The 18905-nt window shown below is 38.5% G+C and overlaps 1 protein-coding gene across 3 annotated transcripts in view; it reads right to left on the bottom strand.

The window, feature by feature from the left end:
- Window positions 1–18905, bottom strand: part of LOC138736552 (lysophospholipid acyltransferase 2-like) — a 194295-nt gene that overhangs the window by 62193 nt on the left and 113197 nt on the right. For all 3 annotated transcript variants that reach the window (XM_069886236.1, XM_069886237.1, XM_069886238.1), the window contains one exon: window positions 15064–15119. In XM_069886236.1, the coding sequence (XP_069742337.1) occupies window positions 15064–15119 (56 nt within the window). The remainder of the gene's footprint in view (window positions 1–15063; window positions 15120–18905) is intronic.

Genomic DNA, 18905 nt, shown 5'->3' with positions numbered 1-18905 from the left:
CTGCTTGGATTTCATGTATCTGGAAAATTTAGAGCCTTGACATGGCAAGCAGGTCCCTGCCCATAATTCAATATCCTGTTTAGCATGAGGCCAGGTAAAACATTCTGTAATCAATTTGATTGATGCTCCTCTACCAAGATGTGATAGATTATGAAGAGACTCAAAAATCTCCTGCCTCATTGACACCAGCACAAAAGGCCTAGGTCTTCCTGTGGTGGGGGTGGGCGGGGGGGGGGGGGGGGTGGGGGGGGAAGGAAAAAAAAAAAGCAGATCAATGTTTTATCCAATTCATCCCAGCTCATATCTTGTAGATGGAGACCAGAGTTGATCTGGTGATACAGAATAAGATCGGGATTGGTGTACTATGCACAAGCCATGGTGGTGAAATTGACAGCAGTAGTTGTATGTACGGCATCAATGTAGCACATGGACATAACAAGGTCGGCATGATCTACCAAATGATCGAGTGTGGATACTCAAAAGGCACTCACCAAATGTCCTTAAACTCAATGAAGTAAACAATGGTGGAAGCTCTGCTTCCAAAAATCCCCTTCAATGGAGTCTGTCCCATCTGTGATGGTTGCCTATTGCCTAGGCTGACATCATCTAGAATTCTGCCGCAAGAGCCTCCCGTGATAGATGAGAATGCTGCAGATTAGCAGCGTTAAAGATATCCTATGAGAGATTATCGTCTGGATCAACTAAAACATCCTCCACTTCACAGGCAAATTGCCTCAAGATCCACCACAAGTAAATTGAATTTAGTCTTCTGACTTGTCACACTGAGGGCAGAGAAAAGGGCGATGATGATCATGAACTATGCTGGTGCATTATGATAAAAAATTGGGGGGAACCTCAAGGTTGACTTCCCTGACTTCTCCTGTAAGGGGTTTAACCTCACCCATTTTAAACTAGAAGGTGCTGTGAACTCATGGGGTCACCACTCCTAGCAGCACTGATTTACCCAGTTTATACCCAATTAAAGAATACACTCACTTGTTTCTTTCAACATAAAATGGAGTTGACTCTGTTTATCCTCTTCAGACACAAACCTGCATTCTTCATCTCCCCAAACACCACCCAGCCAAACTCCTCTGACCATTTCATTAGCTCACTGCCTTAAAGGTGATCTTGATGCTTTCACTCTCTTCCTCCTGCATCTGATATCTATCTCACTTAAGAGCCTGCTTAACTAACCTATGCAAGCGCACTACTACATCTGCTCGTCACCTTGTTCCTACTACTGATGGTCTTATGTACTCATGGGAGTTATGAGGGACATAGAGCATCTAGTCCCAAAACCAGCAACGTGACAATGATGGAATTGTCTACTTTAGTGATATTTGCTTTAGGATAAATTTTGGATGCAATTTTTGGGCAAATTCTTTTCTTTGTACTCACTTCATGCCCCTCCCTCCCCATTTCAAAACTAATACCTTAATTTATTTTTAAAACAATGTTTTTGATTGTTTCTTCATTTTAATGTTTATTTTTTTAAATGAAATTATTGACTACAATTGTAAACATCTGTGTCCTCCACAAGTTGCCTCCTGCATAGCCTGTCAGGTTGTCCTGAGAATGAAATAGGATATTTACAGGAGGTTCCCAAGGACTACCTGCTGCTGAGGCCTCACTATGCCTGGTCAGATTGTAGGAGCGAGGTTAGTTTGCTTAACCATCTACATCTAGCCCTGTGGCCATGTAGTCAATTCATACAGTAGAATCCAGCTGACTGAATTAGTCTCTGGCAGAAGGACTCATGCCTTTAAACTCAGATTGCAAAACTCAGTGAGCTACCCAAATTAAAACGTCTGCAGATTGTGGGAGGATCCAAAAATCTACATGAATGTGGATGAGATGCAAAGAGAGACATTTGCTTTGAAAATCAAAGACCGTAGGAGCTGGAAATCAGAACTAAAATAGGAAATGCCAGAAATGCTGCGCAGCATCTACAGGAAATGTTTCAGAACCAGCTCACTTCATTAGCACTGAGAAAAGGCAAAAACTAGTTAACTGTCGAGGAGTAGAGAATGGGTAGGCAGAAGAAAGTGAATATCTCTGTTGGGGTGAAACCAAATTCTTTGGTGCTTCTTTGTCTGTGTAACATGTTACTACATAGAACTGTGGAATAGGAACTAAATGCTCCAAAAGGGAGCCAGTGCATGTCACGTTAATTGCCAAATGGGAGATTAGAAATTTAATGCACATTTAATCCATTGCTCAAAATAACAAATCATTCTGTTGGCAAGGATTGTTTTAATCTACCATCTGGCTTCACCAGTCAGTTTTATCATCCGGAAACAAAAAAACCCAGTTCAATTGGCAGCAACTTGGTAAATTAGTTTTTAACACCAGTATAGACAGAAAAAGTAAATTTTGATAAAAAGCTAAATAAAGAATGGATTCGGTTTTGATCCTCTGAGGAAAGCAGAGCCCTAACCCGCTCTGGAAAAATCCAGAGAGAGAGTCAGAATTTGGCTAATCTCAATAACTGAATTAATGTTTAATCATTCCATGCAAAATATAATTTCCATTCCATCAAATTTTAAAAGATAGAACATCAAAGAACTATTTTAACCGCTTGCCAGCAGTCCAAAGTAATAAACACAAACATTAATCGATTCCAAAAATCACACAATAATAGATCTTAAAAACATGTTTTTGGACAACTTCAATTAATCTTCCATCATAAGACTTTGCGACACAGAAGGCCTATTGATCTTTTACATACATGATACATTTGGGTCGCTCCTATTTCTTAGGTCATGACACACAACTTCATATTTTCATATACTGTACTCATTATGGTATCTTTCAAATGCTGTAATGCTATCGTCTTCCACTACTCTGTTAGGTAGTGACGTCCAAACAAGTGTTTTTTTTCCAAATCACCTTTAATCCTCTAACTGATTAATTTATATGAATGACCACCAATTATCAATATTTCTGCCATAGACAATTATCTTTCTTGTTAACCCTAAATTTGACAAATGAATGGTTTTAAAAAGCAACTGAAGATATATCATGATAAACTCCATCAGTGGCATAATTGTAAATGTCCTAAAAATTTCAATGAGAGCCAAAATTCTCAATACAAAAATCTCAGTGTCATGACAACTAAGAAGCTACGAACATGTGCAAATCACAGAAATGCAAAGTCAATTAATATCCAATCCACGTTCATTAATATCCATCAATTAATGATGCACAAGATTTTTAAGTGTTTTAAAAAAGTATAATTGGCCCCTGAACTTAATCAAAATTCACAAATGAATAAAAAAAAGACAATGCCAAATTTATATATATACATTTCTGTTGTAGAAGGATTATTTTTATTGCCAGTTTTCTATTTGAACAAATGACAATTTGCTTTGAACGTGCAATTTTAGTTTCACCCACATGTAGCAATAATACAATGTCTCAATATCTAACCACACAGAAGCCTTTGTTTAAGAGCTGCATTAGCAAAACATGTTCTTAGTTTTAAAGTGAAGAGCATCATTCAGAAATTGTAAAAGGTCCACATAAATAAACAAGAAAAGTGGGCAAAATTGATTCTCTAAGAATAGAGATGTCCTATGCAAAAAGTTGATGTGCAACAACTTATCGTACAGTTGATTAAATTGAGTTATTTACATGAACTAAGCCGCCCAAAGTTCTATCTTTTTGCCAACTTCTGTTTCTTACCTTCAGTTTAGAATAGACATGCAATGTTGCCAGCAGTTAAATGACAGTTCTCATGCAAGCTTCAATGTCCCATTAACCCAGTATGATTTCATTTACAAAGTGCCAGAGAATATTTCTATGTTAAGTACAATCTTCGTCCGCGAAGCCAAGCCAAAGAAGAGAAGACAATTGAAGTGACTTCATTTGCCATCATTCTTTTCCAGCTATCCATAGAGCTGAAGGAATTCATGCACCATTCCATTCTTGCATGCACCAACAACCAGCACATCATGCATACATATTGAAGATACAGCATATGCTACATAAATACAGCCAATGTTTAATCTAAGCACAGAAATTAGTATCTAATTATGACAGTTACCACAATTTTCAGAACTATCCCAAAAAGTTCATATTATCCCTCTGCTTTGATCTTCTGTGGGCCTATATGGAAAACTACAGAAGGCATGTTATCACCCAACTATTTTCATTTTAAATATATATTTAGTTCAATAAAATTAATAACACTTGTTTAGCTATGTACATGAAAAATTACACTGTGAAGTACAAATCATTTTTCAAGACTATAACCTTCCAAAGTAAGGGACTAGCTCAGGTAGGCAAATGACAGGTTCCAAAAAAAACACTTTATTTTGTCTTTAACCCACAGCATCCAATCACATTTTCTCTGTATAAATAACATTCACATCACTGGAAACTTTTGCAGGGCGAAGCAAATTACTTTTTTTTGCCTTAACGGATCCGAAAGACAAATGCCAAAGGGATTCTTCCAGACTATGCAAGAGAGCTGTTCAGAATGAGAAATTCTTATAAAGGCAATCTCCTTCACTGACATAACTTAAAAATGTTGTATTCGACTCACAAATACTCTTCAGTAGTCAGAACATTCCTTTGTTTTAGACACGATCAAAATGATTCTGATAATCAAACTCGGAAAGCTTTAAGAAAAGTGCGATATGGTCAATATGCAATTTGGGGCAAGTAGCTCAGATTCAGTAATCCTGAACTCAATTCCAAAATAGTCTCTTTGCAAGTTTGTATCTGTCATATATTGTAACAAATATATATTGTATTTCTGAACAAAATTCACAAGTCAAAAGGTGTTCCATCATAAGAACAAATATTATGGAGGCAAATGTGTATGAAATTAGTAATTTCTCAAGAAGGGTGCAATTTTAAGCCCCAGATGATGTTTGAAGAGCTATACCAAGGGCAGTCTCATTTAAAGTTTAGGTTGATTAATAAAGTTAGCACTTAACTCAAAATTAATTGTTCCTTTGGGGCACATTATAAATTAATGATTTAAATATAATGGATGTTTTTCCCCTAAGCATGAATAAAATAACTTCAGTATTCTAGATTATATACTTTAAGCACAGTCATGAGAAAATTAGTAATTGCAATGTGAAGTTTAGTATAATTATGGGTTTAGAAGGTGATAGATAAATATGAACCAAAACAACCACAAAACGTTATGTGAAGTTGTTGAGTGCAATGTTTCTGATGTGGTGAGAAAGCAAATTGTCGAAGGAGCTTAAAGAGAAGGAAGATTCTTCTTTCACCAGCTTTGAATTGCATTGATAAAACAAATGTTTTGTACTTTTCTTAATTGGGACTTATGGATGAAAAACAGATCACAGCTTCTAAGAGAGTTAGTTTGTGCTTAACTTTAGACATTATAAGATTCCCGACAGAATAAAGTGAGCTTAAGAAATTTTCTAAATAATGGAAGGAAGCACATCAATACTTCTACATTCACTTAGTTGTGGAAAGCAGGTCATAGCATGATCTGGAAGCTCTTGATAAAATGACCTGCTAGCAATATGTATTAACAACTCAATGTGAATGTGGGAGGTATGATTAGCAGTTTGCAGATGATATGAAAGATTGCCTAAGGCTATAGCAGAATAGAGGCCAGATAGAAGGCTGGGTAAATTAGAGTTCTACAGCATAGAAACAAGCCCTTCTACCCCATTTGTCCACACCATTTGCCTACTTTAAGACCACATCCCTCTAATTCCTAGCCCCAAGTGTTGGCAAATAAAATTTAATCCCAGCAAGGCACATAGTGATGCATTTTGGGAAGTCAAAACTGAGTAGGACACAAAATATATGGTAGGGAATAAAGGAATAATGATGAACAGAGGGACCTTGGGAGCACCGTCCAGAATTCCTGAAAGTGGTAATGCAGGAGATATGAAGATGAAGAAGACATGGGATATTTGCATCACAAGCAAGGGTGCGGGAAATCAAAGTAGGGATGTCATGTTGAAATTTAATTAAACACTGATTGGATTGCACTTAGAGGATTGTATTCATGTTCAGGTAACTATATTATTTGGAAAGATGCATCTGTGCTGGAGAGAAAACAGAAGAGATTCAAAGGTCTGTTGCCTAGATTGGAAGACTTGAATTACAAGGAGATTTGATAGGCTCAGTTTGTTTTCCCTGAGCAAAAGAAATTGAGGGAGAACCTGATAGAGGTCCTGACAAAAGAAACAGTGTAGTAAGTCAGATCTTTTTCCCATGGTAAGAGTTCACATGTAAAAAAAGGCAGAGCTTTAAGGGGAGTGGAACAAGTTTAAAGCGATTTGAGCAGATAGTTTCTCCACACAAGAGTTTCAGGAGTCAGTGTGAATCAATACATTTGAGACATTTATAAAGGCACTTAAACAGGAAAGGAACAGAAGGATGCAATCCTCACGAGCAAATGGGATTAGTATTGGCAAGAGAGCTCCTTGCCAGCTTTTGCAGGGTCACAAGTGACAGTAGAAAGGAATATGTGGATGATCAGATCAACTTAAGATGCAAGATACCAAGGGCTCTGTTTTTACAAAGTTCTTGAGCATCCATGAATAAATGGTTAAGAAAAAAATGAAATGACATGATAGGGTAGAAGCACTATTTTAGTTAAAATGTTTTCCTTAACCCTTTTTAACAGTACTATTGCTGCCTCTCAAGATAGAAGTATTCAGAGGTAACATTAATGACATTTCTCAAAGTAATACGACTCCAGAGCACTCAGACTAGGAAATATTTGTTGAAGCTAGGTCAATTGGAAATGTCAGAACAAATATGGTAAGATAGTTAACAGTGTGGAAGAACAGAGGGACCTTGGGGTCCAAATCCATGGAGCTCTCCAGGACATCAATACAAAGTGAACGGAGGAAAGTTTAGGGCAGACATCAGGGGTAGGTTTTTTCTAAACACAGAGTTGCAGGTGGCTGGAATGCATTGCCAGGGGTGGTGGTGGAGGCTAAAATAATAGGAGTACAAGAGAAAAATAGATAGTTATGAGGTAGGAAGGTTTAGTTCTTTTCAGCTCGATATGTACTCCAGATATACAGTAAAACCTCTGCTATCCAGCACCTACGGAGATTAAAAGATACCGGATAAGTGAGTTTTCTGGTTGCTTAAGACTCATGCTTAAAATATCCAAATCCATGGATCTCTCAAGCCTGCTGCACAGGTTGAGAAGATAGTTAAGAAGGCCAGTAGTATGCTTGGCTTTATTAATTAGAGGGACTGAGTTCAGGAGTCATGAGGTAATGTTGCAGCCTGTAAATCTCTGATGAGATGACACTTAAAATATTGCATTCAGCTCTGGTCACCTCATTACAGGAAGGATGTGGAAACGGTGTTGGAGTGGAGCGGGGGGGGGGGGGGGTGCAGAGGAGACTTGCAGGATGTTGCCTGGACTGAAAAAATGTCTTATGAGGCAAAATTAGCAGAGCTAGGTATTATTTTTCTTTGAAGCAAAAAAGGATGAGAGGTGACTTAGAGGTCTACAAATTCTGAGACATAGATAAGGTACAGAGCCAGCATCTTTTTCCCAGGGTAGGATCAGCAAACACCAGAGGACATCTGTACAAAGTGAAGGGAGGAAAGTTTAGGGGAGACATCAGGGGCAAGTTTTTTTCTAAACACAGAGAGTTGTGGGTGCCTGGAATGCATTGCCAAGGGTGGTGGAAGAAGCTGGAATAATAAGAGAAAAATAAATGGTTAGGAGTTAGGAAGGTTTAGTTCTTTACAGCTAGATATAGAAAGATCAGCACAACATCATGGGTCAAAAGGCCTGTACTGTGCTGCAATGTTCTATGTACTACAGATATATAGTAAAGTCCCTGGTATCTGGCACCTATGGGGATTGGTAGATGCTGGATAAGCAAGTTTTTTGGTTGCTTGAGACTTATTCTTACAATACCTAACTAATACACCTGCATTAAGAATAAACAGTTTAAAAGACAAAAATTCTACATTGTATTTACACTGAACAAACTTCACTTGCATGAATATATAAACCTTAAAGCATTTTACCTTTTTTCAGTCACATTCTTTGAAAACATTTAACTGTCACTGCATCTAAATGTTTGTCCCCTTCCACGGAGTCACCCAAAAGATGAACATTAACATCAAACACCCCCTGCCCCCCCAAATTTACAGATAAAGCCTTACTAATATACTTAATAATATACTAATAAAGATAAAGACTTTTACTAAGCAGAGGTAAGGAAACAAAGTGGCATCAACCAGCTCTTCACCCTGGGCAATGTCATTTTTATTCAAACACAACTTTATTCAACCAGCTGCAATGAGCAAGCTCTTTATCCTGGGTAATTCCATTTTTATTCAAACAGCTGGTACAAGCAAAGCTCGACCAAGGCACTCAGCTGACTGAATATTTGCTCCCATCTTCAAAGGTTTATCTTACTTCAGAGAACACTTACTTTCACAATTTTAAACTTTTATTTAAAATTTTATTTATTCTAACTTTTTATTTACTCTATTTTATGCCAGTTGCTTGAATTTCCAATAACAGGGATTTTACTTACTCTGGTATTCTCCATACACCTCTGGGTCCTTCCATATTTTGTTGTTCAAGTAGATAGAGTTTTGGATCAGACACTGGAGCAGAAATAGACTATTCAGTCCATTGAGCCTGGTCTGCCATTTAATAATGAGCTGATCCATTTTGCCACTCAACCCCACTGCCCATCCTTCTCCCCATCACTTTTGATACCCTGGCTAATCAATAACTTATCATTCTCTGCCTTGGATACACAATGACTTGGCCTCCACAACCGCTTGTGGCAACAAATTCCACAGATTTACCTCTGGCTCAAGAAATTCCTCGAAGTCTCTGTTCTAAGGAGACACCATTCAATCCAGAAGTTGTGCCCTCTTGTCCTGGACTTTCCATCATGGGAAACAACCTATCTACATCTACCCTTTTAACATTCAAAATGTTTCAATGAGGAGCCCCCCCCTCCTCATTTTCCCAAATTCCAAAGTACAGACCAAGATTCAACACTCCTCATGTGGTAATCCTTTAATTCCAAGAATCATCCTTCTGAACCCTTGAAATAAGGAGCCCAAAACGGCTCACAATACTTCAAGAGATGTCTTATCAGTGCCTTATAAATGTCATATTAGAGGTGGACAGCAGCAGGAAAAGAGAAAATAAACCTTGTGTAAGCCACAACCTCTGGTGTGTACATTACCCAATTACAATTGAGAGATTTATCCACCTAAGGAGATTTAACAGTATGTTATTAGAAAGAAAAAATTTTTGTTAATTTACAAGAAGACAAATAAAACAATTTTTAGATACTAATGTTAATTCAACTGTTAATAAATTTGTTCTATGGGATAAAATAAAGGCACATATACTTGGACAGATAATAAGTTATTCTTCTGAAATAAAGGAAGATTATATGTGTGAAATTAAACTGGAAGGGGAAATAACAAATTTAGAAAAAGAATGACAAAGACAAATATCAGAAGGATATTGTATGAAAAGAAACTTCAATCTAACACGCTACAAACCTATAGAACAGAAAAGATGGTTATGAAAACTAAGCAGAAGTATTATGAATTAAGTGAAAGATCCCATAAAGTCTTAGCCTGGCAGTTGAAAAAGAACAAGAATCTAAAATTATTATTACATCTAGAGTCAAATCAAACTCTATTTCTTTTAAACCTCAGGAAATAAATGATCATTTTAAGCAATTTTATTTGAAATTATATATATCAGAATTGTTACAAGATGAAAATGAGATGGATCAATTTTTGATCTCAAATAAATTTACCCAAATTAAATTTGGAAGATCAAAGAACAATGGAAAATCCTTTCACGGTAAAAGTGGTTGAATGAATGATAGTTACATTACAGAATAATAAGTCGCCTGGAGAGGACGGATTCTCGTCTGAATTTCATAAAGAATTTAAAGAATTTTTTATTCCTTTATTTATGACTATTTTGACACAGATGAATGAGACTGGAAATTCACCAGAGTCTTTTAAGACAGCAATTATAACTTTGATCCCAAAAAAGGGTAGAGATCCACTAAAGCCATTTTCCTATAGACCGACATCCTTATTAAATGTAGATTACTAGATAATAGCAAAATTGTTGGCAAATAGATTGGAAAATGTTTTACCAAAATTAATTAAAGGATCAAACTGGGTTTATTTTTTTTTAAAAAAGCAAATCTGCACATAATATTACGAGGTTAATGAGTTTAATTCATTTAACACAAAAAAAAGAAATGATTTAGGTACTGCAGTAGCTTTAGATGCAGAAAAAGCGTTTGATAGAGTCGAATGAGACTTTTTAAAAATAATTGATAAATTTGGGTTAGGATCAACATTTATAAATTGGACAAAAGTGTTATATATTGAACCAATAGCTAGAGTAGTAAAGAATGGGCAAATTTCAGATTATTTTCAATGAACAAGATCGACAAGACAGGGATGTCCATTATCGCCAGCTTTGTTTGTATTAGTAATAGAACCACTGGTTAAATTAATCAGAACAGATTTTGACTTGAAAGGTCTTAAAATAGGTGACAGGGAACACAAAATAAGTTTATTCGCAGACGATGTGATTGTATACTTAACAGAGCGGGTAACTTCACCAGATAAATTACATATCCGATTAGAACAGCATGAAGTAGTTTCAGGTTACAAGATAAATTGGTAAAAAAGTGAAATCATGCCTCTTACTACAGGTGATTATATACAATGTAAACAAAATATGCAATTTAATTGGCCCAAAAATTGAATAAATTATTTGGGAATAAGAATTGAGAAAGATCTAAAAAATATAAAATTAATTATGGCCCTTTATTTAAAAAAATTGAAGATTATTTGAAGAAATGGATAGATTTGCCTATTACATTAATAGGGTAGCCCCATTCCAAGCAAAACACAGCTCACGGTTTCTCATCCCTCTAGCCAAGCCAAGTAGGTTTTTAGATTATTGAACTTGGAACCAGACAGCTTACCATTTTTTTTAAATAAATTGAAGCTAATGGGGTACCAAGCAAGATTGTAAATGATTTAATGAAATCCTCATGCTTCAGCAGAGCTATCTCTCAAAGATCAAAATTCTTGAGCCAAAATGATGGTGTCGGAGACAAAAAAGAAGTTCAATTTCTTTTGAGGTCCTTCATACTATTTCATTTGTTAAATTTAAAACAGGGACAAATATGAATGTTCTGCATCTTTTAAAACTTTTAAAATAAATTCGCTCAAGGCATATCATAATGCTGCGCCTAACAGCAATTTAATATTGGCTTACAAAAAGCTTACCAATATCTAAAAGCAAAGAGGATGCTCTCCTGGGAGAATTGTAGCAACATGAGCAGAAGTAGTCTGGAACAAGTTAAAAGATAGAAAAATCTAAAACTTATGTAATAATTGGCCTGCTGCTATATTTACTGAAACCTTTGGTGACCTGATTTCCACTGCTGTTTAAAGATTCCCATAACTGTTAATGGGCCTGAAATCCAAAAATCTGCATCACCTTGAACTTAATGACTCAACATCCATGATTCACTCAAGTAGAAAATTCAAAAGATTCCCATTTATCAGAATCCAAACTTTTCTCAGCCTTAAATCAGATCTCGATTCCTCTGTTTAGATTCTCCAATCAAGGCTTTTCTTTAAAAAAACTATATGGATATGCAGCCTTCAATTAATTTTCACATTTTATTCAAGTTCATTAAAAATCAGTCATCAAGAAAATCAGAAAGAACAGTATACATCCACTAAAATTAGATTGATTGGTTGTTGATCAGTTAAAAAATATTGGCAAGAATTCTTATCAAAAAAATGAATGACAATTTCAGTGGCCTTGATAAAGCATTATGAAATCAATTTTACATATCATTTTGGAAGAGTTGCATAAATGAACTAGGAAATACTCCATCATGTTTTCTAAAAAGAGAAATCAAAGAATCATTAATAATTAGCTTTACGCATGCAGAAGTATTGATGACCAAAACTGCAAATGAAATCAATTCATTTTTTGAAAGGCTGATCTGAGAAACAAACATATTAAAGACAAGATATATTTGATAAAATTGGTGTGCTGGAAAAAGCTATTGAAGCTCTTGTATGTTTCATGTTGGAAGAACAAGTGCAATCTTGACAAAACTTCAAGATGCTTATGATTACTCCATTTATAATGTAATAAATTACTATGCACCTTAAAAAAAATTCTTATTATAAAATGGCAATTGCAACATTTACTTTCAATGGAAAGGCCTATGCAAACTTAAGACAAAGTAATAACAACCTCTGTGAATGGTGGCACTGCAGCTTGTCCCTGGCTGAAAGGTATAATTATAATGTGACAAGTTTACACAAGCAATTTTCTTTATAAATCAAGCAGAGGAGTTTACAAATAGAAAAACTTGAATAGAAACTTGCACAGACTTAGTTTTAACATTACTAATTGATTTCTTATGACACAGAACTTGGATAATTAACACCAAGTGCAGTACAGAAGGCAGTCTAACAAATAGAAAATAACTACAAATCTAAGACTACAAAAAAAAAGACCACCTGGTCCATTGTGCTTGTTCCACTATTTAATGAAATAGCAGCCATCTATCCCAATGCTACTTTCCCCACACCTATTCTGTTAATATCCAAAAAATATATTTGTCTTGAATATACTTTGTGAATGACCCTTGACAAATTTCTTCTGTAATCAATTCCTAAGGCTCTTTATTTTACATGAAGAGATTTCTTCACATCTTTGTCCTCACAATTTTGAGATTGTGATCCTTGCCTTTTGTCAATCTTGAGGGAGAATCTCTGCATCTACCCTATTAAGCCTCTTAAGAATTCTGTAACTAACCCAGAGTTCACTGGTCATCCTCCTAAAGTCTGGAGAGGTTGTTTAAACAAGCTTTATAATTTAATCCTCAAATGGGAAGTTCATCTGGTGAAACTTTATTGGACTCCTTCTTGTGCAAATCTCCTTTCTTAGCTAAAGTGATCAGTCCTGTATGTAATATTCTAGATGCAGTCTCACCACAGTTGTATATCAGTAAGTTACTGAACAAGTAAACAGCATTCTGGACCATTGATCCAGAGGAACAAATTTGGCTATGCTGACAGCAGCTGGAGAATTTAAATTCAATTCAAGAAAGGCAGAATCTATTTAAAAAGTGTATTTCATTTTCAGTAACCATGAAACTGACTGATTAATGCTAAAATCCACCCATTTGGAATTGCCCTTCTGGGAAGGAAATTTGCCATCCCTACCTGCGCTAACCAACATGCAAGCTCAGGGATGCAGTATGGTTGATCCTTTCTTTCTTTTCAATATTTTTATCAACATTGAAATTTCACATCCAAAAATACAGAGTACATTTGGATATATATTAAAAGTCAAAAAGATGTATTACACTTAAATCATATCATTTCATCCAAGGTACCCTGCATTTTAATCAAACAGATTGATATTTTGCAATTAAAAAAAGAAAGATATAAATCCACTACCAAGAAAGAAACTGTTTGGCCAAAAGATCGAAACCTTAACAGAGGTGATAAATTACCTCATTAATCAACACTTCAACCTTTATAACAAACCAAAGATTATAAAAGTAACTCGAAAAGGGTCCAACAGTGTTTAAAAATTTATATTCAAATCAGAAATTGAGATTCTAATCTTCTCTAAGTTTAAACATGACATGACGTCATGTAGCCACTGAACACAATCAGATGGGGTAACGTCCCTCCATCTGAGCAACATCGCCCACCTAGCCATAAGAGAAATAAAAGCTAATACAAGCAGTTCAGATTCCGTTAAAATTATGTCACTTTCTCCAACAATACCAAATAAAGCAGATAAGGTATTAGGTTTAAAACTAACTTTAAAAAGTACAGAAAATTTTTAAAATACTTCTCTGAATTTTGAAATGTACAGAACATAGAATTAATCAGCATCTCCATTGTTGCATTTATCACAATGAGGAGATACATCTGCTTAAAAATGAGATAGTTTGACTTTGGACATGCAAGTTCCAATGGACTACTTTAAATTGTAGGAGAGAGTGGCGGGCGCATGAAGAAGAGGTATTAACCAATTTGAAAATTATATTCCAAATTTCTTCAGAAATGAAAAGCTGTAGTTCCTGTTCCCAGGCTTTTTAAAATTTTATCTGAGGGAACCTCTCTTATTCACAACAATATATCATAAATGTTAGATATTGAACCATTATAGAAAAGTCGTAAAGTACGGTTGATATTTAATTGCCTCTGAATCAAGGAGGAATGATGGCTGGAAATAAATTCCAGCATTGCCAGCAACACTCCTGTACCATTAAGAATATTTTTTTTTAATTTAAAAAAGTGTATGAACCATTGTTAAGTGAAAAAACCAAACGCTTGGACACCATGAGGACACACAGGGGACAGTAGATTACCTCTGTCTAATCCCTCCCAACCGTCTTTATTATACCAATGATCTCCTCTCTGCACTGTCAGTCTTGGCAAAGGATTCTGGCCCAAAAATATTTACCTGTGGTGGTGCACATCACTGACGGCAGGTGAACAGGCTCCGTATGTCGTGGCAGCGGAGCAGCTGTGTCAAGGTGGTGCTGCTGGGTTGTCTTTTCTGCCAGACAGGTTGGGTCTGCATGCATGCAGGATAACGTCACGATGTTGTTTCCGGCGCAAGGGCAGGACTTACTCGTGGCCTTTTAAGGTGCAGCACGGGAAGTTTCTACAAACAACTGGAGTGCCAACGAGCCCACTGGTCACTGGTCTCGTTCATCCCCACTCCGTTTAGCTACCACTACATACCATTCCTTTTTCACCCACGGAGTTCCTCCAGCAGACTGTTATTCGAATATTTTAAATTTTGCAGAGGCAGGATTTTGAATATTCGCTTCCCTGGATGCCTAGAACAATTGACTATGTCATTACCACAGGTTGATAACATCCTTTCATGTCATATCCACCCATAACAAATAAATCTCCAATCCTTTTAATTACAATATTAAACTAATTTTAAATGAGTTCCCAATTCAGTGTACTCGCATTGCTTCTCATATATGAAGATGTTTGATCTTTGCATACCATCATGAATTTCAAAAGCCAGGCTGGTTATCTTCTGTGTTATTATCATCATTGAACTGCAGAGCAAAAATAGAACAGATGAACAAAAATAAATTAGTTCAGCTGCTTAAAAATAAAGTTCAGAATTTAATTGGTGGTTGATGCATAATGTAAAATAGTGGCCTTTCTTCTCTGAAAAGTCTGTATATTTACAAATCCCCCTTTGCTGGATATCACAATATTCTCAAAAACTATATAGCATTTAGCACGTGTGATTAATTGGGAATCCAGGAGAGATGGGCTCGATTTCTGATCGGTGACTGCAAGATAACATAAAAGTAGATTTTCAATTTTCACAAGATCACAGGAAAAAGGAATTTGGCCCATCAAGTCTGATCTGCAAATCCACATCAAGTTCCAAGTTCCGGCCTTTTCCTCATTTCCTTTGGTACCTTGACTAATTAGATATTCATCAATCTCCCCCTTAAACTCCCGCAATGATCCGGCCACCACAGCTGCATGTGGCCACGAATTCCACAAATCCACGACCCTCTGGCTAAAGAAATTCCTCCTCATCTGTTTTAAATGGGCACCTTCTAATTCCAAGACCATGCCCTTCTGTCCTGGATTCACCCACCAAGGGAAACATCAGTTTTGTAAATGTACTTAATTTTTTTCATTTACTGAAAAAAATGCAAAAGTTAGTTTTGTACATGACTGATCATACTGATTGGCTACTATTCTTGTTTAATGAATGTATATTTACTTCATGAACAAGTACTTTAACCTGTACTATGAATATATGCGGTTAAAATAGTAATGTTTGCATGCTACTGAAAACAAATAAATTCTACTTTATCCACTTTTCTGCCAACTTCACCCCAACCTCAAATTCACTTAGTCCATCTCTGGCCACATTCTCCCCTTTCTTGATCAGACTAGCTAAGGAGAAGAGCTCTCCAGATATCTTCTCTTCTTTCTTTGGCTTGGCTTCGCGGACAAAGATTTATGGAGGGGGTAAATGTCCACGTCAGCTGCAGGCTCGTTTGTGGCTGACAAGTCCGATGCGGGACAGGCAGACACGGTTGCAGCGGTTGCAAGGGAAAATTGGTTGGTTGGGGTTGGGTGTTGGGTTTTTCCTCCTTTGTCTTTTGTCAGTGAGGTGGGCTCTGCGGTCCTCTTCAAAGGAGGTTGCTGCCCGCCGAACTGTGAGGCGCCAAGATGTACGGTTTGAGGCGATATCAGCCCACTGGCGGTGGTCAATGTGGCAGGCACCAAGAGATTTCTTTAGGCAGTCCTTGTACCTCTTCTTTGGTGCACCTCTGTCACGGTGGCCAGTGGAGAGCTCGCCATATAACACGATCTTGGGAAGGCGATGGTCCTCCATTCTGGAGACGTGACCCACCCAGCGCAGCTGGATCTTCAGCAGCGTGGACTCGATGCTGTCGGCCTCTGCCATCTCGAGTACTTCGATGTTAGGGATGAAGTCGCTCCAATGAATGTTGAGGATGGAGCGGAGACAACGGTGGTGGAAGCGTTCTAGGAGCCGTAGGTGATGCTGGTAGAGGACCTATGATTCGGAGCCAAACAGGAGTGTGGGTATGACAACGGCTCTGTATACACTAATCTTTGTGAGGTTTTTCAGTTGGTTGTTTTTCCAGACTCTTTTGTGTAGTCTTCCAAAGGCGCTATTTGCCTTGGCGAGTCTGTTGTCTATCACGTTGTCGATCCTTGCATCTGATGAAATGGTGCAGCCGAGGTAGGTAAACTGGTTGACCGTTTTGAGTTTTGTGTGCCCGATGGAGATGTGGGGAGGCTGGTAGTCATGGTGGGGAGCTGGCTGATGGAGGACCTCAGTTTTCTTCAGGCTGACTTCCAGGCCAAACATTTTGGCAGTTTCCGCAAAACAGGATGTCAAGGTCTGAAGAGCTGGCTCTGAATGGGCAACTAAAGCGGCATCGTCTGCAAAGAGTAGTTCACGGACAAGTTTTTCTTGTGTCTTGGTGTGAGCTTGCAGGCGCCTCAGATTGAAGAGACTGCCATCCGTGCGGTACCGAATGTAAACAGCGTCTTCATTGTTGAGGTCTTTCATGGCTTGGTTCAGCATCATGCTGAAGAAGATTGAAAAGAGGGTTGGTGCGAGCACGCAGCCTTGCTTCACGCCATTGTTAATGAAGAAGGATTCAGAGAGCTCATTGCTGTATCTGACCCTACCTTGTTGGTTTTTGTGCAGTTGGATAACCATGTTGAGGAACTTGGGGGGGCATCCGATGCCAAAGCCCTTTCCTGCTCATGGTGTCGAAGGCTTTGGTGAGGTCAACAAAGGTGATGTAGAGTCCTTTGTTTTGTTCTCTGCACTTTTCTTGGAGCTGTCTGAGGGCAAAGACCATGTCAGTAGTTCCTCTGTTTGCGCGAAAGCCGCACTGTGATTCTGGGAGAATATTCTCGGCGACACTAGGTATTATTCTATTTAGGAGAATCCTAGTGAAGATTTTGCCTGCAATGGAGAGCAGCGTGATTCCCCTGTAGTTTGAGCAGTCTGATTTCTCGCCTTTGTTTTTGTACAGGGTGATGATGATGGCATCACGAAGGTCCTGAGGCAGTTTTCCTTGGTCCCCACAAAGCTGGAAAAACTCATGCAGTTTGACATGCAGAGTTTTGCAGCCAGCCTTCCAGACCTCTGGGGGGATTCCATCCATACCTGCTGCTTTGCCACCTTTCAGTTGTTCAATTGCCTTATATGTCTCATCCCAGGTGAGGACTTCATCCAGCTCTAGCCTTAGGGGCTGTTGAAGGAGCTGGAGCAGGGTGGAATCTTGGACTGAGCGGTTGGCACTGAAAAGAGATTGGAAGTGTTCTGACCATCGGTTGAGGATGGAGATCTTGTCATTGAGGAGGACTTTGCCGTCTGAGCTGCGCAGCGGGCTTTGGACTTGGGGTGAGGGGCCGTACGCAGCCTTTAGAGCCTCGTAAAAACCCCTGAAGTCGCCAATGTCCGCGCTGAGCTGGGTTCGCTTGGCGAGGCTAGTCCACCACTCATTTTGGATCTCCCGGAGTTTGCGCTGAAGATGGCTGCATGTGCGACGGAAGGCTTGTTTCTTCTCTGGACAGGACGGTTTTGTAAGGTGAGCCTGGTGGGCAGCTCCCTTCTTTGCCAGCAGCTCCTGGATTTCCTGGCTGTTATCGTCGAACCAGTCCTTGTTTTTCCTGGAGGAGAAGCCCAGTACCTCTTCAGTGGATTGCAGTATGATAGTCTTCAGCTGATCCCAGAGGGTTTCAGGGGACGAGTCCGTGAGGCGGATTGCATTCTCGAGCTTTGCTTTGAGGTTTGCTTGGAAGTTTCCTCTCACTTCGTCTGACTGCAGGTTTCCAACATTGAACCTCTTTCTGGGGGCTTTACTGTTCCTGGGCTTTGGCTTGAAGTGAAGGTTGAGCTTGCAGCGAACCAGCTGGTGGTCAGTGTGGCATTCTGCGCTGGGCATGACCCTGGTGTGGAGCACATCTCGTTTGTCTCTTTCTCGCACCAGGACGTAGTCCAGGAGGTGCCAGTGTTTGGATCGGGGATGCATCCAGGTAGTCTTCAGGCTGTCCCTCTGCTGAAAAAGGGTGTTTGTAATGACAAGCGCTGTTCTGCGCAGAGCTCCAACAGGAGGCGCCCATTGTCGTTGCACTTGCCGACACCATGCTTGCCCAGGATTCCTGGCCAGGTTTCTGAGTCTTTGCCGACGCGAGCGTTGAAGTCGCCAAGGATGACAACCTTGTCGGCTGTAGGGGTGTGTTGAATGAGGTTGCTCAGGTCAGTGTAGAACTTGTCCTTTTCTGCTTGTTCCGCCTGGAGGGTTGGAGCATAGACACTGATGAGG

The sequence above is a fragment of the Narcine bancroftii genome, chromosome 6, assembly GCF_036971445.1.
Source record: "Narcine bancroftii isolate sNarBan1 chromosome 6, sNarBan1.hap1, whole genome shotgun sequence".
NCBI lineage: Eukaryota > Metazoa > Chordata > Chondrichthyes > Torpediniformes > Narcinidae > Narcine > Narcine bancroftii.
The sequence above is the reverse complement of the archived record's forward strand: the minus strand, read 5'-3'. Positions and strand labels throughout refer to the sequence as shown.